The sequence below is a fragment of the Hippocampus zosterae genome, chromosome 11, assembly GCF_025434085.1.
Source record: "Hippocampus zosterae strain Florida chromosome 11, ASM2543408v3, whole genome shotgun sequence".
NCBI classification, from domain to species: Eukaryota; Metazoa; Chordata; class Actinopteri; order Syngnathiformes; family Syngnathidae; genus Hippocampus; species Hippocampus zosterae.
The window spans coordinates 16,838,616-16,862,643 of NC_067461.1; the positions used below are offsets into that span (position 1 = coordinate 16,838,616).

General features: G+C 41.5%; 3 protein-coding genes across 9 annotated transcripts; 2 read left to right on the top strand and 1 right to left on the bottom strand.

Annotated features, from left to right (window-relative positions):
* Positions 1–23: 23 nt before the first annotated feature.
* LOC127610321 (zinc finger protein 518A) lies at positions 24–3,486 on the top strand. Its single transcript, XM_052080301.1, has 2 exons — positions 24–1,427; positions 1,560–3,486. The coding sequence occupies exons 1-2, from the start codon at positions 50–52 to the stop codon at positions 2,273–2,275; spliced, it is 2,094 nt and encodes a 697-aa protein (XP_051936261.1). The 5' UTR covers positions 24–49; the 3' UTR covers positions 2,276–3,486.
* blnk (B cell linker) lies at positions 2,898–22,811 on the bottom strand. Of its 7 annotated transcripts, XM_052080309.1 has the most exons (23): positions 22,677–22,811; positions 22,170–22,232; positions 16,303–16,340; positions 13,544–13,609; positions 12,568–12,614; positions 8,309–8,352; positions 8,102–8,216; positions 7,734–7,837; positions 7,564–7,636; positions 7,337–7,420; positions 6,561–6,586; positions 6,462–6,481; positions 6,278–6,305; positions 6,196–6,247; positions 5,962–5,986; positions 5,851–5,875; positions 5,726–5,756; positions 5,382–5,460; positions 5,263–5,291; positions 5,072–5,121; positions 4,898–4,981; positions 4,656–4,817; positions 2,898–3,711 (listed from the first exon to the last, which is right to left on the bottom strand). In XM_052080309.1, the coding sequence occupies exons 1-23, from the start codon at positions 22,743–22,745 to the stop codon at positions 3,553–3,555; spliced, it is 1,473 nt and encodes a 490-aa protein (XP_051936269.1). In that variant the 5' UTR covers positions 22,746–22,811; the 3' UTR covers positions 2,898–3,552. The 7 variants fall into 7 exon arrangements, with proteins under 7 accessions (XP_051936269.1, XP_051936268.1, XP_051936270.1 ...); XM_052080308.1 differs by having other exon boundaries at positions 6,196–6,305; XM_052080310.1 differs by having other exon boundaries at positions 6,196–6,305; positions 22,561–22,688.
* LOC127610328 (uncharacterized) lies at positions 10,766–20,488 on the top strand. The gene is made up of 2 exons (XM_052080324.1): positions 10,766–11,654; positions 20,255–20,488. The coding sequence occupies exons 1-2, from the start codon at positions 10,839–10,841 to the stop codon at positions 20,423–20,425; spliced, it is 987 nt and encodes a 328-aa protein (XP_051936284.1). The 5' UTR covers positions 10,766–10,838; the 3' UTR covers positions 20,426–20,488.
* Positions 22,812–24,028: the final 1,217 nt, after the last annotated feature.

Below are 24,028 nucleotides of genomic sequence, written 5' to 3' on the forward strand. Positions count from 1 at the left end.
ACCTCATTGCGCGTATGAAGCACCACAGAAGTGGGTGCTTGCAAAGCACATGAATGCAAACCATGGTTGCCAGAAAGGTAACCAAAAGAAGGAAATCCGTTCCATAGCAAGGAAATCAAACACCAGTCAAATGAGGCCTAGGTTAACAAGGAGTGCAGTGAGGGACATGTGCTGGTTGACACAGGATTGTCTTTCTCTTCCAGGTAGAGACTTCCTAGATAAATATTGTCATTTGTCTGACGCTCAAACAACACTAAAGAAGACCCAGCAGTTTTTAATGAAATCCGTTGCCGAGGAAAAGGGTGACCAGAAATGGACCAAGGCTCTTAAATCTGTTCTGTCTAATGTTCCTCAAGACGTGAATGTCGTTACCAAGTCCGAGAATGGCATCATGCAGAATTCCGAGGATCTCACTGTCCTCACGGTCCAGAACAAGATAACTTTGGCTCAGAATGGTGCTAGTTATGCTAACATGCTGAAGGTGGTGGAGGAGACGGAAAAAGAAAGTCTTACCCCTGAAAATCCTGCTGGTGAAGCTCATGTTGGCCAAAAGGAATCTCCAGTAATTTTGAATGATGACCCACATTGCCTTGAGAATGAAACTAAGATAAGTAACAAAAAGTTAACTTCCAACCACAATGAACCACTTGCGTGTGTACAGATCTTGGAAAATGGAGAAAACCAGCAATTAAAGACCAACTTGAATAATGGGGGAAATATAATGCCTGAAGATTTGCAACTCAGTTTCAATGGAATCAATATTTCTGATGAGCCAATTGTCACAAATGGAAGCCAAGACCAGAAAGCCACTTATAAAGATGAACCCAAAAGTAAGGGTGTGAGAAGAAAACGCAAAAGAAAGTCCAGATATAAAAAGATCAAGAAAGTAACCTCTGAATTAGCCTTAAAGATTGTGTTAAAGAAAAATCCTGTCAAGCAGAGGCAATGGGTGTCGCAGAGCCCTCTACTTACAATAGACGTTCCGGTGGGGGACCGGTGCAAACGACCAAATCCACACAACACAAAAGTGCAGGTCTCGGTCCCGGTGACTGATCAGCTTGACCCCCAAGAAGCCATAGCATCAGCACATGCACCATCAGGAGCTGAATTTTCTCCACATTGTGCTGCAAAGTCAGCTGGGCCTAAAAATGTACTCATCAACCAGCCTCTTGGGTTTGAAGATTCACAATTGCCACCTGAAAGAGAACGCGATGATGCAAATCATTCGCTGCACTTCTCGGAGACAGTTCTTGACAAAAGCATCCAGTCAAATTTAACAAAGACTGCAGTCAAAGTGTGTCCCGAGAACTCGCAGCTTCCCTCCTCCAGTGTTTTCCCAGTTTGCAGTGTGTCAGCTGTTGATGGAGCCACTCAAAGCAGCCACAGCAAGTCACCCCTTCTTTCCCAACCTGCTATTACATCACATGGTAAGCCTGCAAATGATAGCCCCTTTCGAGATAAAAATGGGTTAGGGTTAACCCACTGTTTTATCATTTCACTTCACGTTTGTGTTGCACATGGTGTACATTTCTAAATGAGTGTCAAATTTAATTTCACAGGTGTGATAAACTCAGAAGGAGCAACGCCTGCACTGTCCACAGAACAGAGTGACCAGCATGTCGCGGAGCCTCCAGACGTCGGATCAGACCGTCTCAGCAATACCGATCCTCCATTGGAGAAAGCCATCCCACAGGATTCATGGCCGGCCTTCGTACGCTGCCGGCAGCCTGCTCCAAAAAGCCTGCAAAGAACCCTGCAGTTGATAGCCATGAATCCCTCTCAGCTAATAAGGTGCCCAGTGAGAGACCAGCCTGTTGTAGTACTCAATCACCCGGATGCAGATATCCCAGAAGTGGCCAGGATCATGAACGTGGTCAACCGTTACAGAGGAGAGGTGCAGAAGGTCGTTCTGTCACAGAGGACTCTGAACGCACTTTCAGCCATTGCCAATGAGACCCATGAGACAAACCATTATATGGACGCTCTGAGCCAACCACCGTGGTGTGGGGAGAACTTGGTTCAGGAAAGGTTTGTTTTGAAGCTCAGGCTGAGGAGGCTGAGCAGGAAAAGGTATGAGGTGGTAGGTGCAGTTTCACCCAACAGGAAAGTGACAAAGAAATTTAGATGCTGGTTTTGTGGCAGGGTTTTTGAAAATAAGGAGATGTGGTTGGTCCACCGGAAGAGGCACCTGATGGAGTGGAAAAGGCCAAACTGTGAAAACTTTAAAACGTCTCATACACTGGAAGATGACTGCAATACAGCAAAGCAATCGTAGAAGCAGTGACAATCAGATGAATTAGAAGTCTTAATTAAATCTTGTTGCACATCCTGGACAAGCTCAGGGTAACATGACCTACCATAATCTTTTATCTCGTCCAGTTTGAGTAGCACCTTTAGAACTTCATGAAGGGGTTGATTTAATTATTAGTACCCTTTATGTTTGTCTATGCAAATACTTTATTTAAATTACACTGTCGCGTTTTAGAAAACACTGTAAATGTGTATTGCCACATAGTCTTCAGTTGTATGTACGGGTAGGCTGTAGCTAGCATATTTATGTTTTTGGAATGGGATGCTGAGATTCATGTTCGTCAGACCAAAAACTGTGTAGTGTTAAAACAGAAGAAAACGCAATAAGCTGTTTTATTCAACATTTATTTATGGCTCTTCTGTATAGACTTCTATTTTGGGCCAATTAACAAATTCTTGTAAATGTTTTGTAAATCTGAACTATCGTTCCAATCTCACATTTTCTGTGACCGATTATAGTTTTTTTTTCCATCTGGCGGGAGCAGATATTACTTCACGCGCTACGTTTTTATACCTAAAGTTGTGTTTTACGATGTAAGCGAATGACAGTGTTTTTTTTTTGTGTTTTTTTTAATTCCCCCCAAGGCTGGATGGCTCTCCCTCCAATGTAGTTTACTTTTGTTTGACTTGAAAATGATAATCTATTTTTTTTTAAACTTGCACTATGAAAGGAGGATTTCGATTTCCTTTACTTCACCCCAAGCCAACAACAATCTCAAACCGGTCTCCTTTGGCAAAACATTTTGTAAAGCAGCCATTAGATCTCAGTATTGACAGCACAGAAAGTGTGTGTGTGTTTGTGTGTATGTCATTCCAGGACCATCCCTGTCTGTGACTCACTGTAAATAGCAAACCTTCAGCTCAGACAAGAGGTTTCTAATTGTACATAGTTGAGCTCTTGGTACCGTGTAAGAGTAAGATATTTTCATTAAGTGCCTTAATTGGTTTTGTTATGCAATCAATCTGCATGAGCATTATTTGTTGATCAGAGAATAAGTGCAAGTTGTTGGTGACATGGTTAAAGGAACCGAGTTACGTATTGCTTGAAAGTTGCCGTCTTTAAAAAAAAAAAAAATCCTGCTTCTGCTCTAGCAACACTTTCTCAGCCTTTTTGTTAATTTAGAATGAATTACTGCTGGAGAATTGCAAAGCATCTCAATAAACATGTTGAAAGTCTTCTGAGTCTGCTAATTCAGTGCTCCATGGCGAGCCTGCTTATTCCGCGGGCATCACAGACGAGGGTTAGAATGCTTTAGAAGTCTGGCAGTGATGTCCAGATGTGGTTGGTTGTTTCACAGGAAAACGCAGCCTGGCAGAATCCTTGGTGTTGCTCTTGCTGTCAATCAACACCAGAGGGTTCTTCTGGTGGTGTTCGATGATGTGAGAGACGCTGTGGAAATACTAAAAAGGATAAATCAGTTTAAGTCATAATAGTGAAACCTTTCAGTTATGCAATGCCACATGTCTCAAGAATTCATCCATTTATTTTATGTTCCGTTTTGTCCTTATTGGGTTTGCAGTTTAACTGAGATTATCCCAGATGATTTTGGGCAAGAGGTGGGATGCACCGGAACTGTTTTCCAGCCAATCACAGGGCTCAAACTCCTGATTATTTATTTATTCTTTTTTGGGGTGGGGCGGGGTCAGCCTCACCTAATGTACAATCAGGCTGAGCTGGGCTATGGGCAAATGCCCAGGGCACTGGCATCTTTTAGTGCCAATGTGGTGCTCTTTAACAGAGACCGGCTAACAATGTAGAGGATGAATCCCATCGATCTAGTTACGGTATGGACAGCAAAATGAACCAATCAACATCAGTAGTAGAGCTACGTGGACTTTGGAGTCATGTACAGTATTAAAGTTTTATAAGACTGACTACAGATTGACTCTAAGAATCAAACCTTTTAATAACATTATTTTCACACTATAGCAAACAAACATGCAGTACACAGTCATCATTTCATGAAATTAAATGCACACATATCATAATACAAACAGAAACAAACCTAAAAAACTTTACAATTGTGAAGAATTAGAGATTTATGTGTCATTGTCCTATTCAGATATGAATTAAATACATGTGTCATGAATCACAGTACAGTATGCAAAACAGTCACTTTCGTGTATGTGACTTAACCTGCATTGCACTGCAGGAATAATTTACAATATCAAAATCAAAGTAACCAGCTTGATTCGTTTGGCTGAAATAAATTGTAATCTTAATCATATTCTTGTCAACACACTATATTTAAAATAATTTTGGACGATAAAATGCCGCCATCCGCTGTAATAACTGACATGGCTGTATGACGAGAGAAGCAAATAAACAAAATGTACAAGTGTACCTCTTCTCCTTTTTTTTCCCTCCCCAGTGCGTACTGCTGTCTTGTGTGCGTGTGTATCAACCGGATTGGGATGTTGTACACTCTGCCTTTATAATACACCACCAATGTGTAGGGCTGATTTGCGTCCTGCCTGGAACTCTTCCTCACCATGAAGGCCCCGTCCTGAAGCAGAAACCAACACGGGGGCAAGGCAAATGTCATTGATTATGTAAGAAAAGTGCAGAGCTTGATAAGACTCCTACTTGATTTGCGTGAAACAGTAGCTCTTCTGCAGTCTTACGGTCACATTCCCCAGCAAACCATGGCTTCTCATACACCTCTGAATCCTGAAGGGAAGAAAATCAACAATCAATCCATGGCATGTTTTAATTGATTCATTTTAGTGTTATGCCCATTTCAATCCTCAGATGGTAAACCTTGTGTTGGTCTGTGGCCCCATTTCCAAGAGATTCACTGTCAGTTTGTTCTGGTACACAAAGACAATTTTATTTTCAGGAAAAACAACATTGTGAAAATTTGGATATCTGCTCTCTTGGTAAACCACAAAGTCCTCCAATGTGGTTGTTTTATTGAATGTATTCGCAACAAAATCTCAAATGTTACTTACTGAGGAAGTTGGCGTTTGGAAAAGGTGTCCTATAAAACAGTCACAACAAATGACAGATCACAATGATTGAGAGTAATTTTGCTCAAGGTTTTTCATGCAAAATACTGCATGTGCCTTACTTTGGAAAATTCATATCCAGAGTAAGCGATTTTGGAGGATGTGCTTTACGATCAGGGTCAATCATTGGTAGTGTTCGACCTGTAATAATCCACACAGAGTGTCAGACTGGGTTATCAATCCGTTCAGTTTCGAAACTGCTTGTTCTCCACAACTGCCTTTGTATTTCTGTCATCTATGCGCAATAATCTGCTCATATTCCAAAAGTGTCGAGATGCAATTACAAATTACAAATTTGTACAACAATATGTACTGTAATTAACAGTTTACGGGGCACATGGATCTCTTGAAAAACATGTCTGCTCATTTCTTTTGCAGTTTAGCTGTAGCAAATACAAATACTTACGCTCAAAGTCTCTCTGTTTTATAGTTTGTGCCTGAAATAAGAGTAATGCACGCAATTTCAGAAACGAACAACAAAATGGTCAGTCAAGAAATCTCAAATGCTCTGTCTCGACTGATCGAACCTACCAGCCTGAAGGGAGGTTTTGCTGGCCTGATCAAATGAAAACAGGCCTCATCAAAGCATTCATCATGAGACCGTCAACAGAATGTCATGTAAAAATTGTCATTGTGTCTTACCCTTTTGGCAAATGTTTGGCTGGCTCTCCAGGTTGGTCATTGACATAAAAGGAAACCACAATAACAAGCGCAAATGATCTCTATGAGAAGTTTACTTGCTTTAGGAAACAGTTCTGCGTCCACTTATTTTTGTTGTTACACTGGTCATCCTCTAAGTGTCACAATTTGCCAATTTACGAAAATAGGTCTGACTATAATTACAGATAATCAGTGTTTCTTCCATTTGATACTCACTGTCGTCATGATCCCACACTTCGTATGACGAGTCACTTTCAGCCAGATGCTCCTGGATGATCTCACGTTTATGCACACTTACAGCACAGGGTGATCTCATCATTTGTGCTCTTAAAAACAAAGGCAGAATTGTGAAACATGTATACATGCTATTAATTGGGCCGTTTATGTTTCTCTTTTTCCATTTCATTTTAGAGCTGTTTAAAAGTAAAGTAAATGTATTATTTTAAGGTGAGTACAGTAATAGGTAAGTATATAAGGTTTACCTGTATGCCAAAACATGAGCCTGAAACGATCCCACAAATACATTAAAGGAACAAACCTTATTTGTTGTCACACTAACACACTTATACAAAATAGCTCACCTCTTGGTCTGGAACTTCATAAAAATCTGGTGGGGGGAAAGCCAAATTTGTGTTTCAGTGTCAACACAAATGTGTCAAGTCAAGTCAAGTCCACAGTATTTATAGAGCACTTTCAAACAGCCATCGCTGCATACAAAATGCTGTACATGGAGCAATTTAACATGCACAATAAACAGTAAGACAAATCGGTAATAAAGGCGGTAGAAAGCACCAAACAGTAAAACCAAGAACAAATCTAAGTCATGCTGAGTCGAATGCCAAAGAATGTATATACATGCCAGTAGTTAATTTGATTTATTTTTTATTGTATGAATGCACTTTAATGTTTTAACAATGTTCTATTCAGTTAAACACATCAACATACTGTGCATCACACACACGCAATTTTGACAAAGTAGGGCAAAAGTAATAAAAAAGTAATAAAAGTAAAAATCCTCAAGTAACATACAGATACCTGAAAAAATACCTGAAAAATACCTAAGTACAGTAAGAAAGTATTTGTGCTTCATTACTTTCCAGCCCTGTTAAGATCAATATTCATAAATCAAATTTATAAAGTGACTCTACAGGTATAAATATTTTATTATATCCATATTCATTCATTGTGCATGTTCTTAATTTATTTTGCACTGATCTATTTGAAGTTATATTAATCCGCAGAGCGATGTGTTGTAGTTAGTTGCCTTGCTATAAATTGAATGGAAGCAAAATTTGGGAGGTGTGGCCCTTCAGAGCCTTCAGCAATTTTTGGATTTATTGCATGTTGTTTCACCTACCTGAACTGGGTTGACACTTTGGTAAAGTTAGTTGGGATATAGGGTGGCCTTTCATGGTTCTGTTTGTATGAAACATCTGAGCATCTAATGAGAGATATAGGAAAGCATTCATCAGGAAAGTATTTTTGTCCAAGTAACGTTTAACAGTGAGGAGCATTTGGTGACAGCTTTTACTATGCTTAACTTTCACATTTGTCCTACTTTTTTTATTCAGAGGTGTAGCTTACCCGCAGTGGGATTGTCTTCAGGTTCCACATAGTTGTCATCCTCGGTATTGCCATCTGGATTGATGTAGTCAGCCTGCAACAACACACTTTTAAAGTCATTTCTTTGTCTACAAGATACCTTGAATTGACGAATAATTTCTTAATGCTTGTGTCTTGAATCTTGATCTTACGTCATGACTGTCTATTTGTGTGTGTTCCGGGGGCAGTTGTCGGGATTCTTTGCCCCGTTTGAAGGCCTTTTTGTGTCCCAGATTTGGCCCATTATGGCAGCTGTCTGTAATGGAGAAGCAAAGCGTCAGCATTTGCATAACACTTCCTTTTGAATTCCCCTGATGTGCTGGTTTGACAGTGTTTCTATTTAAAAATGCCACACAAAGCACCTGGTTCACCTTGCTGTATTATAGTGATGATGTACAAGCTATTGTCAAAATTAAGAAACTATCAAAGTTATAGAAAAAGGATCAGACCATGTTTGAATTTTGAATATATCAGGAAGGATTTGGCCTTCACCACCGGTGATAACGACGGGCACACTGACCAAGATAATCCCACGTTAGGAAGGATGAAGAAGAGGTTCTGGTGAAGACTTTTTGGCTGGGAGGCAGCTCGTAGTTGATATCGCACTCTTGTAGGTTGTCGTACATTTCATTATCCTATGGACAACATACATTGGAAAGTGTGCCAGTTTAGAAAGAACAGTTGAGCTGTGTGAATATAGTTGCCATATTCTATTTTTCAAACTTACATAGTCTGGTTCATACGCATCCTCTGGACCCACCATGTCTTCATCTGCAATCACCATATTGTATTTTGTACCTAGCTATCTATCCATCCATCTTTACACACTTAAAAAGTTATATCTATCTATCTATACACTGTATATATATATATATATATATATATATATATACACACCGGTATATATACCATCCAGTGTGGGTCCTTGGGCAAGATCCTTCACGCTAATGCCTACCTCATACAATGATGAGAGACAATAAAACGAATGACATGCCGGCTCAGACGTCGCCCGGCCAAACAAGGTCTGCGTCAGGTGCTGGGGAACCAGAGCACCTTGATGAAAAATGGGCTACTGGAACAAAGGCGAGATGGGCGAGATGCGATAACATGGCTCTGTTGGAATGCTACTACTCAAGCAACCCTAGTCAGAGGGGTTACATGCAGAGAATGTGGGCTAAATGGTTACTTCGAAACCCACAGTCACGGTTGACCACGAAACAACTAGTAGCTCAGTGTTCCAACATCCACAAACGGCAACTGCTGTCACAACTTGAGATTGATGAGGTACAACGCAGGTTCCATGGTGAAGGGCCCCAGGCTGCCAGATCAGAGGAGGAGGTCATACAAGAGATTGGGAGGCAAGCCCCAATGAATGCAGATGATGAGATTGGGTGGCCAGCCCCAATGAATGTAATGCAGAGCGAGGCAGCAACTGACCTGAAAGCTAAGATCATGGCGAGAATGAAAGCTGGGCAACCTAGAAACCTATTACAACGGCTATGTGAAGTACCATCTGAAAGTCTCATAGAAAGTGTGAATGCAGCACTGAGGGCGATCCCTACCGGAACGATCACAGAAACCAATGAGCTGATATACGCTTCAGCATCAGTGATCCTGGAGACTCTGGGCTATAGGAGCAACCATGGAAACCATGAGATACGTTACCCACCATGGAAAAGACGGTTGGAGGCTAAGATCAAGGAGGCCCGGAAAGATGCGAGTCAATTGACGGAGGCCCAGAGAGGTGTGATGAAAAGGCCGATACCCGAGAGGTACATCCAGATGACCATACCTGAAGCACTCGAAACTGCCAAACAAAGGCTCCAAGCCTTGTCCAGTCGCCTAAAGCGGTACACGAAAGAGAATGAGGCCAGACGAATAAACAGGCTGTTCGCAACACAACCTGCGAAAGTGTACGCTCAGTGGCAGGGTCCTAACAACAGAGCTGACCCACCAAGACTGGAAACTGAAAGGATTGGAAAGGAATATGTGAGAAGGAGGTTGCACATAACAGCAGTGCACAATGGCTGGTGACCCTGAGAGAGGAGCACAGCAACCTCCCTGAACAGAACCCAGTTACCATAACAGTGGCAGACATACAGGAAAGAGTCTCAGATATGAAGAACTGGACAGCACCAGGCCCGGACATGGTCCACACCTACTGACTAAAGAAACTCACAGCACTCCATGAGCGCCTAGCAGTACAAATGAACCAGCTGCTGAGGGATGGGACTCACCCAGAATGGCTAACCAAAGGGCGAACGATCCTGATCATGAAGGATCCCTCGAAGGGTGCAGCCCCATCCAACTATCGGCCAATAACCTGTCTCTCCACAACATGGAAGCGCATGTCAGGCATCATTGCGGCTAAGATAAGTGGACACATGGATCAATACATGAACGAAGCGCAGAAGGGCATTGGTAGAGATACCAGAGGAGCCAAACATCAGCTCCTGGTTGACAGAACAGTCGCACAAGACTGCAGGTCCCGACGTACCAACCTGTGCACAGCTTGGATTGATTACAAGAAAGCCTATGACTCGATGCCACATACATGGATCACTGAATGCTTGGAGTTGTATAAGGTGAACAGGACCCTAAGAGCTTTCGTTGCGAACTCGATGAGGATGTGGAAAACCACACTTGAAGCCAATGGCAAGCCACTTACCCAAGTGTCCATCAAATGTGGCATATACCAAGGTGATGCACTCTCCCCACTGCTGTTCTGCATAGGACTGAACCCCCGAAGCCAAGTAATCACCAAGACAAGCTATGGGTACCGCCTCAGAAATGGAACTACGATCAGTCACCTCCTCTACAAGTATGACATTAAGGTGTATGCTAAGAGCGAAAGGGACATGGACTCCCTGATCCACACAACCAGGATCTACAGCAGCGACATCGGGATGTCATTCGGGCTTGAGAAATGCAGTCGGATGGTGACTAAGAGAGGAAAGGCAGTCTGCACTGAAGGGGTCTCACTCCCTGAAGGAACAATGGTGGACATTGAGGACAGCTACAAGTACCTTGGTATACCACAAGCCAATGGCAACCTCGAACTGGCAACAAGGAAAGCGGCTACGGCCAAATATCTCCAGCGAGTGAGGCAAGTCCTAAGAAGCCAGCTCAATGGCAAGAATAAGACCCAGGCAATAAACAGCTATGCTCTGCCAGTGATCAGATACCCTGCAGGAATAATAAGGTGGCCAAAGGAAGAGATTCAGACCACGGACGTTAAGACCCGAGAGCTCCTAACCATGCATGGAGGGTTCCATCCCAAATCCAGCACCCTGAGACTGTACGCAAGCCGAAAGGAAGGAGGCCGTGGACTAGTGAGTGTGAGAGCCACTGTCCAGGATGAAACATCCAAGCTCCATGAATATATCAAGGAGAAGGCTCCAACGGATGACGTACTCAGAGAATGTCTCAGACAATGGGGAACAGAAGATGAGGTGCTGGAAGAGGGACCATCATGGGAGGACAAGCCCCTACACGGGATGTACCACTGGACCATAACTGAAGTGGCTGATCTCAAGAAGTCCTATCAGTGGCTAGAGAGGGCTGGCCTGAAGGACAGCACAGAGGCACTCAACCTGGCTGCTCAGGAGCAGGCCTTGAGCACCAGAGCAATCGAGGCCCAGATATACCACACCAGACAAGACCCAAGGTGTAGGTCGTGCAAAGAGGCACCTGAGACGATCCAACACATAACTGCAGGGTGTAAGATGCTGGCAGGGAAAGCCTACATGGAACGCCATAACCAGGTGGCTGGCATAGTCTACCGAAACATCTGTGCGGAGTATGGACTGGAAACCCCAAGGTCAAAATGGGAAACACCTCCGAAGGTGGTGGAGAATGACAGAGCGAAGATCCTGTGGGACTTCCAGATCCAGACTGACAAGATGGTAATGGCGAACCAACCAGATATCGTGATCATAGATAAAGGGCAGAGGAAAGCCGTTGTAGTGGATGTAGCGGTCTCAAGTGATGGAAACATCAGGAAGAAGGAACATGAGAAACTCGAGAAATACCAAGGGCTCAGAGAGGAGCTGGAGAGAGCCTGGAAGGTAAAGGTGACAGTCGTGCCTGTGGTGGTCGGAGCACTTGGGGCAGTGACCCCCACACTAGATGAGTGGTTGCAACAGATCCCGGGAACAACATCGGACATCTCAGTCCAGAAATGTGCAGTGCTCGGAACAGCAAGGATACTGCGCAGAACCCTCAAGCTTCCTGGCCTCTGGTAGAGGACCCGAGCTGAATGAGGGACGGACACCACCCGAGGGGTGAGATGAGGATTTTTTTTTTTTTATAAACCTGGGGAGAAGATGCAAACGCTACGAAGGAGAGCTGTAGCTGAGATGTGACCTCTCAACTTTGAGACAGACGATCACTAATTAACCGTAATGCCTTATGAAATGTTCTCATGTTAAAAATAGCATATGACATATTTTATAAATTTTGCACTTGTCCATCATCACAGTAAATGGGGGTTTAACAATATGCCAATAATGAATATTTTTTTGAATCAAGTTTTAATTTTTTAAAATCATGTTTCTGGCAGCAAACTGTATTTCCTTTTCGGGAAGCAAAGATGGAATCATAAAAAAAGGTAAACATGTAGATCTACAGTAATATAACTGAGGCCATTGATTGTGCAGACTTTAAAAATCAAAATCAAAAGTTGGGGCTGTTGTCAAGACAAACAAATAACATGATTGATTTTACAATAAACTACAAAACGGAGCCTTGTACTGTTTAGACATGTAAATGATGATGATGACATTTAATATTTGGTGGATTAGTGTGGTTGGTAAAATTATAATGGTAAAATTAATTACAAAACTGTCTCAAATGACAAATGAAATGATCAGTCATTGACCTGAAACCGAACATGAGAAAAGAAAGGTTTGGACACTGAATTCATTAAAAAAAAAAAAAGTCACGGTGCCCCTGCGGTGCCTCAGTTTGCCTTTTCCATCACCTTACCTCTGTAGTCTCTCACAGGTACCTCTGGACCTGGTTTGCTTTTCAGTCTGCCATATGGAAAGACAACATAAACAGAGTATTTATGACTGAAAAGTGATTTGACGTGTTTTCCACCCAAGCACCCACCCGTTCAGACATGCATCCATCCATCCATCCATCCATCCATCCATCCATTTAGTCCAAACAACGAAAACCCTTGTTGGGTCTAAAAGTGTGAGAAGGTGGAAACAGTTTTGATCCGAGCAGACGTATAAATCAGTTCGATAACACAAATCTTCAGTGTAGCAACTCTGTGTGATCTCTATCCTTAGAGGGATTCAAATCAGAAAAAGTAAGCGAGACAGAGGCCATCTGTTTGAGCTATTTTTGTCTTCATAGTCTTTCCTGCGGAAATTACTGTGGAAGCAGAAACATTTGCCACCAAGATTCATTTTTAGATGTTAACAATCTGCCTTTGTCATGAACAGCACATGTAATTTCATTTGCTGTAATAGTAAGGCAGCATATCGTTCATTTTCCATGCACAAGTACCTGTAGTCCATTTTGGGTCAATTTAGCCTCCTGATAGTTGTCTATATCGCAACACAGACAGATCTGGGGACTGTTTCAAACTCCCCTGTGAAATCCCTCTCCACTGAGCCATAAAAATTCACATATACATGACGAGGACTCTTCTTGCTTTGAGATTCTGTCATGACCCTTCAAAGACCAAGAGGGGCATGTCTGGCAGTAACCTGTGCAAATATAGGGGGGCACGGACTGTTCTCGGGACTGTTTCAAGTGCACTCTGGTACCACAGTCTCATAAAAAATGACACATTTACTACATGTACACGTTTCACAGTTTCAAGATTTCCACCATAAATTATTTTCATTTTTATGTATTTGGGGTCACCTTACAAAAGGTTTTATTGCTGTCTAACCCTAACCCTAAAAATAAGTAAATAAATTAATGAAAAAATCAAAGATAAATGTACCTTCTAAATTTATTCAGGTAGCTGGAATCATTCTTCTGGATGTCCTGAGCAATCTTTTGAAGCTGCCTAGAAAACAGGTCAACTCTGTTGGTCAATGAGAAGCTGCAGTATAAACATTAATGGGGAAAGGGTTAAATGCGGTGTTCCTTTTGTTAGTTTTTCTAGAGAGGCAAAGGCACATATGCTATAGTTCTTTTGGTGTTTGCACCTGTAACACATTCCGATAAATATCAAAATAAAAGTTGCATCATCGTTCACATGGTGTCAAAAATTCACATAGCTTACCGAATCTTTGCTGTGGCAGAAGCTGTGAGTTTACTAAAAATGTCCATGTTTGTCGTCAATCCCCCTCCTCTTTACATATTTATGTGTCAGTTATGTCATACTGTACTGTAGGGGTAAGTAAGTCACACCTTCGTCACCAAAAGGTTGGAATTCATTATAGTGCTAAAAAAAAGAATCACTTCTCTTTTCTACGCCAATGTCTCCCCCACACTTAACGTAACACACACAAATGTTGATTTGGGTGACCACAGTTTTCAACAAAACCTTTGTATCAGCAGGTGCATGTGGGAACCGTCCGGTGTTTAAATTATCGCACTTCCTTATTTTGGACGATTGCAATGAACACATCTGAAGGCATGTACATGTAAGTCCATGTTAGACCATTGGATTTTTTGACTCACTCGTGGAAAACTAGTTACATTTAATGTAGTTTGACTCAAATAAAAAATATACGTATGTACTGAATGTACAAGACTAATAGCATCTCTACGTGATTGTGTGTACTGTATATACACACACCTTCAATAGTATTGAGACACACATTCTGTATTGTAGCTGCTAAGGGTGAAACGATTTGTATTTGATATCTAAAGATGAATATGAAACGCAAGATCAACATTTCCAAATTCATTTTCAGGTGTACAAAACACAGAAAATTGCATAATATTTTAAAACAAAGTGGACATTTTGAGATGATCAAAAGCATTGGCCCAGATAGGCCTAAGATAGACCGCAAGTGATTAACACTTGCGAATCGTTTGCGTGTTGTAACCACACAAAGCCTGCTGTGGCCCATTGAAACAACCAAACTTTGGCATTCGTTTTTTGTGAAGCCTCTTTAAATGTGTGTGTCTGTGTGTGTTTAATGTTTACATCAACAGTGGAAATAAGTGAACACATCCCAGAAGAAGCCAAACTTAAGCCACACAGTGACGTACGGTGAGATTCATGACTGCTGAGTCATCTCCACACTGTTGAAGATAGTCACTGCTAATACAAGGTAACGTTTGTTGTTGCTGTTTTGTTTTCCTTTCTGATCTCTCTTTTTTAAAATGTAAAAGCATTTGAACTTACCTTTATACTTCATATGTTAAAGCCCCGATAATAAAATGACCTACTGTATGTTTCTGGTGTCATAACTGTGTGATGTTTCTGATAAACTAATCCGTGTCAGAATTGGTCAAGAATTGAATGTGTTTTGATGAGTTTATTGGAGCCAAACACAGTGACCTCAATACAGGTGAATGGAAGAGATCTCCCGCGGACTCCAGGTTCAAGAAGATGGTTCAAGGCTTCCGATGCAAAAGTGTCAAACTTGCAACTTGGAGCCTGATCCTGGGACATAATTTAATGCAGCCCGCTAAAGTAACGCATTCACTTTTTTTTGGGAGGGGGGGGGGTGGTGAAAATACTAATACTGGAAATTTTCTGACCCTTAAAAAAAAATCATTACCATGTCCTTTTTTAAAAATAATTTAATAACAGTTGAGCACTTTTCATTGGCTTCTGATTTTGAAACTATGGTAGTTATCCATCAATTTCATGTGTATATCTAATAATATGATATGAACATTCATTTATATGGTTTCACAGTCGTAATGGCCGTCTGAGGGAAACCATAACTATGATGTGGACCCTCATCATAAATAGATTTGACACCATTGTGCCATACCCTGCGATTGGCTGGCAACCGGTTCAGGGTGTCGCCCCGCCTACCGCCCGAAGACAGATGGGATAGGCTCCAGCAACCCCCGTGACCCTTGTGAGGATAAGTGGATCGGAAAATGGATGGATAGATAGACCATTGTGCCAATGGAGCACAGTACTGCCACATGCTGGCAGAGGCAATGTACTTCCTTGACTCCAGAGGGCACTCAGTTGCTTTTCTGGCTGACAGAAAAATGTTATCTTTCACACACATTCATTAAATATATCAGACACACTGTTGAACATCAGCATTTGCAGTAAATATGTTGATAAAACACGGCCGTATATTGGGTGTGGGATCCCGCCAACTGCCGGTGTTGGCAATTCATGGGTGTGTAGCTGCTGGAAACACTCAAAGCGCAATGCCACAGTTACCTTGTCGCCCATGTATTTGAACAGGAAAGGCGCAAATTCAGCTATTTTACTAATTGAATAGTATGGGAACACTAATGTAGATTACAGATTTAAAATGAATCACTTGCTTGCAATGGCCAGGATTGTTGACAAAAACAAAACAAAACATGAAATTGGAAGTCAAGCAAAAAATAAATTAAAGCAGCATTGGAAAGAAATAAAATACAATGTTTTGGAATCTTTAATCATCTGTAAGCATGTCATACTGTAAGATAATCATTTTACTTTCAACGACAATGACAAGCTGGTATGAGAACAGTACTTTACTCAAACAGTGTTGCCAAAGGCATTTTGACATTTATGTTTGTTTTAAGGCTGAGGTGAGTAATACGAGTATGATCCTTGGTACTTACGGTTGATGGAACTTGCTCATGTCGTTATCTGATATGGTCTGTTCAGACAACAGAGATTAGCTGCATACAAATCTGATAAGTAACAAGATGGCTTTGTAGAGGTCATTTTGCACATGTCGGCCTGTTTGCAAACAGTGGATGGCAGTATTTCACTTCATCATGTTGTGAATGCCCTCTGCCTTCATTGCAATTTGTTCCTTAAATCCAACATTTATAGGTGATACTGGGGTCACCCTGGGGCATTTCTGGGGCACACATTTATTTCCATATTTTAATAAGCAGCACTGTCTCACCAACAGTATGATAAGAACAATAGACAATGAGCAGCATTGCATCAGGAGGTGCCCGTGATGAGTGTTACTTGACACTGCACATTATATTTGTGAACCGTGTGGTTCATATGAATGGACACCATTTGTGAACAATTTTAGTACACTATATGCAATGCAAATTATCTGGAAAAAAAAGGTGCGGTTGTTACATGGTGTATGCAGGTCAATTAAAGACGGACCACCATCAACGGAAATTGAGACTCTTCATGGGTGTTTTCAGAATGTGGGAGGAAGCCAGAGTAACTTGAATAATGCAAACTACACAGAGAAAAGCCCACGGAGAGATTGGGATCCGCTTGGACTGCGAGGCAGACACTTACCACCAGGCCACGGAGATGTTATATTATCACCGGCAACAAATGGGGAAACAAAAAATGTACTGGTAAATTTTCTGGTGTCTAACTATTTCTTTGGAGCAGCAAGGCAATCGTAAATGAAAGGGAAAATGATTACCATAAAATATGCAACAATATAAACTAAATTATGTATTCTTTCTTCATTCATAATTCATTGCTCCGGGTCATTCTTTGCTCCAACTCTCTCACTCTCTTTCTCTTTGTTTTATATTTGGCTGAATGTTAGGGAACTCTGTGACAGTAAAATGACATGTAAACAAACAGAATCAAAGAAACACATTCATATCATATTCCAAATAAGCAGTTTTTACATGTAATGAATAGTTATTTCATTAAAAAAAACTGCAGTGATGTTCTACTAAGACTCTCGATGTACAATTGTATAAACCACTTCAGGGAGGCTTTTAAAGCCACTAACTAACATGACCTTTGTTTGAATGTAGGAAGCTCCAGGTAAGAGACATCACCCAAAATTAGCGCAAAGTGAATGCCCTTGAAAGCAGAATCTTATGATTTAACCATTTGTAAATCAGAGAGTGAGATTGCTTAATATGAAAGGCTTTACCTCCTTCAAAGAAAATGAACCTTGACCCCACACTTCATCATCATGCAATTTCCACTGGGGAAAAGGGTGTCTGTGTAAATCAAACTTAGCCTTCCGACACAGAATAAAATATCAAATAATCCACCCCAGTGGATACTTAGGCACCGTCCCAGTGTTGAATTATTTATAGGAGTGTCTGTGCTTGTTCAAATGAGACGCAACTTCTCTCAGAGCTGCAGTCTATATCCTTCCTTCGCATTGCACACTGGAAGCCTTGTGGAGAACCACTTTCAAATCTTAATAACTCACCAGCTGTTAGAATGGTGTTCAACCGCAATTCGTCAGTACTTCTTTTAAGCATGACTTCTCTTTTTATATGACGGCTGTGTGAATATATTACAAATATAATGTGTTTTATGGTGAATTAAACAATGTCCAATGTCATTTACCAATTCATATTTCCTTCAGTTTTGTGCTGTAGTTATATTTTGCAACTGCACTGATGGCTCAAAATAAGTTGGCTCATTTTCACCTATTGCAGGTTGGTTAGGAACGTATCCCCTGTGACAAACAGTATACAGTTGTCCCTCACTGTGTTGCGCTTCGCTTTTTGAGTTTTTATTGTATCGCAGATTTTTAAACAGATAACATTTCACAGATATTTCATTTTCAATTTTTTCATATGAACTCTCACTGCAGAGCAATAAGCGGGTGAAAAAAAATGTCAAAAGGTCATCTCCACAGTTTAGGATAATAAAGGAGCGAAAGTGCAAAGTTTGTACTGCAAAGTTAAAGTGGCTTCCACAACTGCACATCTATGGCAATGTAAAACGTGTTAGCTATTTTTGTTCTTGTGACTTCAAGATGGCGCCGCAAGAGTGGCTGCCTTTCCAGCAGCTCCTATATTTTGTTCTTCTACTCCCTTTCATAACATTGCTGCTGTGAATTGGGGATTTCTCCATTGCGACACTAAAAAAAGGTTTTCTTTTCTTATCTTAATTACATATAGCCTTTCACTGCTAGTTAGGATGAATCGTAAACAGGTGGTCAAAGCTAAACCCAGCAGTTTGGTGCACTTTCAGTCACTTTGTGAACAAATGGTCAAAAAATAAACACTATAATAAAGATACTATACTGTATAGTGTAGAAAATGAAAATGACAATACCCAAGGTCCCAAAAATACCTGCACATCACAGCCATAGTTTGTACTGTTATTGTTCATAGAGCTTAAAAAAGTGTGTGTATATATATACAGTATATATATATATATATATATATATATTTTAAGGTCAACAGGACCCTAAAAGCCTTCCCTGCGAACTCGATGAGGATGTGGAAAACCACACTTGAAGCCAATGGCAAGCCACTTACCCAAGTGTCCATCAAATGCTGTTCTGCATAGCACTGAACCCCCTAAGCCAAGTAATCACCAAGACAGGCTATGGAAACCGCCTCAGAAATGGAGCTACGATCAGTCACCTCCTCTACATGGATGACATAAAGCTGTATGCTAAGAGCGAAAGGGACATGGACTCCCTGATCCACACAACCAGGATCCACAGCAGCGACGTCGGGATGTTATTCGGGCTTGAGAAATGTAGTCGGATGGTGATTAAGAGAGGAAAGATAGTCCACTCTGAAGGAGTCTCACTCCCTGAAGGAACAATAGCAGACATTGAGGGCAGATACAAGTACCTTGGTATACCACAAGCCAAAGCCAACCTCGAACTGGCAACAAGGAAAGCAGCTACGGCCAAATACCTCCAGCGAGTTAGGCAAGTCCTAAGAATCCAGCTCAATGACAAGAATAAGCTATGCCCTGCCAGTGATCAGATACCCTGCAGGAATAATAAGGTGGCCAAAGGAAGAGATTCAGACCACGGACGTTAGGACCCGAAAACTCCTAACCATGCATGGGGGGTTCCATCCCAAATCCAGCACCCTGAGACTGTACGTAAGCCAAAAGGAAGGAGGCCGGGGACTAGTGAGTGTGAGAGCCACCGTCCAGGATGAAACATCCAAGCTCCATGAATACATCAAGGAGAAGGCTCCAACGGATGACGTACTCAGAGAATGTCTCAGGCAATGGGGAACAGAGGATGAGGCGCTGGAAGAGGGACCATCATGAGAGGACAAACCCCTGATGTACCACCGGACCATAACTGAAGTGGCCGATCTCAAGAAGTCCTATCAGTGGCTGGAGAGGGCTGGCCTGAAGGACAGCACAGAGACACTGATCCTGGCTGCTCAGGAGCAGGCCCTGAGCACCAGAGCCATTTAGGCCCAGATATACCACACCAGACAAGACCCAAGGTGTAGGTTGTGCAAAGAGGCACCTGAGACGATCCAACACATAACTGCAGGGAGTAAGATGCTGGCAGGGAAAGCCTACATGGAACGCCATAACCAGGTGGTTGGTATAGTCTACTGAAACATCTGTGCGGAGTATGGACTGGAAACCCCAAGGTCAAAATGGGAAACACCTCCGAAGGTGTTGGAGAATGACAGAGCGAAGATCCTGTGGGACTTCCAGATCCAGACTGACAAGATGGTAATGGCGAACCAACCAGATATCGTGATCATAGATAAAGGGCAGAGGAAAGCCGTTGTAGTGGATGAAGCAGTCCCAAGTGATGGAAACATCAGAAAGAAGGAACACGAGAAACTCAAGAAATACCAAGGGCTCAGAGAGGAGCTGGAGAGTGCCTGGAAGGTCAAGGTGACAGTCATGCCTGTGGTGGTCGGAGCACTCGGGGCAGTGACCCCCAAACTAGATGAGTGGTTGCAACAGATCCCGGGAACAACATCGGACATCTCAGTCCAGAAATGTGCAGTGCTGGGAATAGCAAGGATACTGCGCAGAACCCTCAAGCTTCCTGGCCTCTGGTAGAGGACCCGATCTGAATGAGGGACGGACACCACCCGAGGGGTGAGATGAGGATTTTTTTTTTTATATATGTATATATGTATATATAAAATATATATATATAATATATAATATATATATATATATATATATATATATATATATATATATATATATATATATATATATATATATATATATACACATACATATATACATACATATATACGCACACGTGTTAAAAGTCTTTATGTTTAAAGTTAGTTTTTTTCCCCACTCTGTTTGGAAAACGGTCAGAGCCTCCAATCGTAAATGCGAAACATGTTCAATATTTCTGTTTGTAAAATCCTCGTGTGTGTTCAAAAGATGAGGAAGAGGAAGAAAGAAGACTCAGGATTGCATGCGTCCAGGCAGATTACATGTTTTGTGCTGTTCGATCATCTCAAGTAGAATATAGACACGATAAGAGCGGTAAGAATATACCAGCCAATTTTTTCCTCTTCATGAGTCGGGTCTCTCACATCTTAAAAATTGCCCTTCAGTAATGTTAGCAATCTAATCAGTGTGTGTGCACTGGAAACATGCAATGTGTTATGTGTGATGCCGCGGACTAACAAAAGAGCGTATTCTGCCTCACTTTCACATCGGCAATAAAACTAATAGCGATCAAAACAAAATCTTTGTGCCGGGCTAAATTAAATTAAATCCTCAGCCCATTAAATATTTGATGAGTTATACAGTTTAATGGGGGGGCCTGGTGGTGGACCGGTTAGCACATCGTCAACAGAGGTGCAGGGTTCGATTCCGGGTCAGTTTTTCCTGTGTGGAGTTTTCATGTTCTCCCCTGTTCCTGTGTGAGTTTTCTCTGGGTACTCCGGTTTCCTCCCACTTTCCCAAAACATGCATGGCAGGTTCATGGAACACTCAAAATTGTTCCTAGGTGTGAATGTGAGAGTGGATGGTTGTTCTTCTATGTGTGCCCTGCGATTGGAAGGCAACCGATTCAGGGTGTACCCCACCTACTGCCCGAAGACAGGTGGGGATAGGCTCCTGCACGCACCACGACCCTTGTGAGGTTAAGCGGATTAGAAAATGGATGCATGGATATATCAGCCACGGTAGAGTTACGTGTAATATATATCCAGAGACCAGGCCCGACTTATTTATGTTCTTTACTAAACAACATTGTGGGTCGGATTAAACCCGTTTGCAGACCTGATCCGGCCTGCCTGCTGAAAGATTGATACCCCTGGCATACAGTGTGGTCAAAAGGGACAAAGTAGTGAGAGACTCTTTACTTTTTTGAAGGAAAGTGGAAGCAGAAGTTAATTATCATGGCCACTGACTACATCCTCAAGTAGAAAGGGAGAAGTAGGGCAACTGAATTGTTTTATATATTTAATGTTGCCTCTATCACAATGGTCATATTTACAGTGAGTTTAAAATGTAAAATTGACAACTGTACTTGAAATATTGTATGTAATTATGAAAAGTCAAATGGAAAATGTTGCACTGAATGTACAGCATCCCAAACTGCCTCTTAATCATTTTTGACAAACAGCCTCTGTGTATGTTATCATTGTGCTGTCGCAACAGCATAATCCTATTGCTTGCTAGGATTTGTCCATTTGGAAGTAATTAGAATGGCAAATTGTTTAGCTGCAAGCCAGATATGGATGTCAGAAGATTAAAACATGAACAAATAATGGATAGCTATTTTCAAGTTGAACCAAACAACCAAACAAAAACTGGGAGCTACAATACTCACCATGAGTTTTCGTCCCCATATTTTCACTCTGTTGGTAGTAGCAGCACAGTCTTCCATATTGTTCTGGCAATAAACATACAGCGCTGAACAAATTTATTCCGTCACCATCCAATGGAAGATTTATGCCACTCCTCCGCTCAATTACCAGCATTAGTACTCCCAAAATATACATTTTTTACATTTCTGTCATGATCAATCCACTAATACCAATATGTAGAAACTTTATCAAGAAAACCATTGATGCTGATACTGTATACTTTAAATTATGAATGTTATTGAATAATGTCAAAACAAATCTTTTTTTGACATTATTTTTTAATGTTGACATTTTGTGTTACAAATCAACCCAAATTAGCTCTATACTAAATGCCATTGTTGATATTCTATTCACTTAAGATGCTGTAAGTCACAAGCTGAGCCTGATTTACAGAGGAAATAGGTCAACGTGCCTTCCTGGCATCCGTCTGCACTCTCAACGTACCTGATAATGTTGCTCTTATCACTCACCTTGCTCATAAATAAGGCCACTTGGCGCTGGTCCCACCCGTCACACTGCTCTCTGGATGGCAAGTTCATTTCATTCACAGCAGGGGCACTCCAAGTTGAAGTGTGTGTGCCCCTGGAAGTACAGTAATAGACTGACCTGTCACATCCTGCAGCTCCGGCTTTGAGCCTCAGCACAGAGAAGTGCGCAGTGGGAGGTCATTTCATTATTAGTCTCCCACATCCTTAACTAATGCAGCAATTAATGGTCCAAAACCTACACTGAGATTCAATTGATACATCTAAGAATGGAAGAAGGGAGGCTTTCTGTACATTTCTCTGTATTTCATTTTCAAGGCCTTATTCTATTCAAATGAATTTCAGGTTGGACTGCCAAAAACAAGTGTAGAAAAGATAATCGACATGTTTTTCAGGGTAATAATAATAATAATAATAATAATTGTTGTTTATATATGAATTATTTATTGCCCCTATGCAGCACCTTGCCACAAAGTTTTGCATGCTTGTACAAACAAAACCAAAGAAACACTGGATTTACACTGTTGGTCATTTTGATTAAGTGGGTATCTTCCCAAAGGTGTAAGGGTGCAAATTCCAAGGAAGAAGCATATTCACGTTTCCTCCTTGGAGATGTGTCATCAAGCATAACCTCACTGGATCAATATGGTGTTAGTGTTTAATACTATAACTAGGTTGTGGCGAGCGGCTTCAAAGTTGAAGTAAATATATACCGAAGACAATATACTGTATGTAAACGTTAACTTTCTATTTGCAAATGAAGTGCAGCTTTGTATATTCTGAAAAAGTAGAAGATCATGTCGCGGCAGATGCACCCTCGATGCATCATGGAAGTGCCTCGTAGTGGCTGAATAGACCTCAGTAGATGTCATTTAACAGGAAAGGCTTTGCTGTCATTTGCACTTGTGGTCTTAAATAAAATGTTCCTGTTTCCTCGGTGTTGTCAGAATGCACAATGCTGCAAGCAGACAGATCCCTTTAACAAGGCACAGAAAGAAAGGGAAAAAAAAACGAGTCCGAGAGGATAGCAAGAAGGAAAGACAATCGAGCCACCTGGAGATCTCAATGGCCAGGAACCAAGACTACATATGCCGGTTATATGAAATGCAGCAACAAATGGTTTTAGACAAAGGTTTCGGTTTGTGGGAAAACTCTGAATAGTTATTGGACAATGTCATTTGGCGTCAACATTTGAATATTGTGAAGGAAGTCAGTTGAGAAATTGGGTTCAATGCAATTTCAGACAATGCTACAGTGCGTGAAGTCATTCGTCTAAGTAATATTAAAATGTAATGGTCCTCAATTTGACAGGAGGTCAAGCACCTTCATACCCAGCT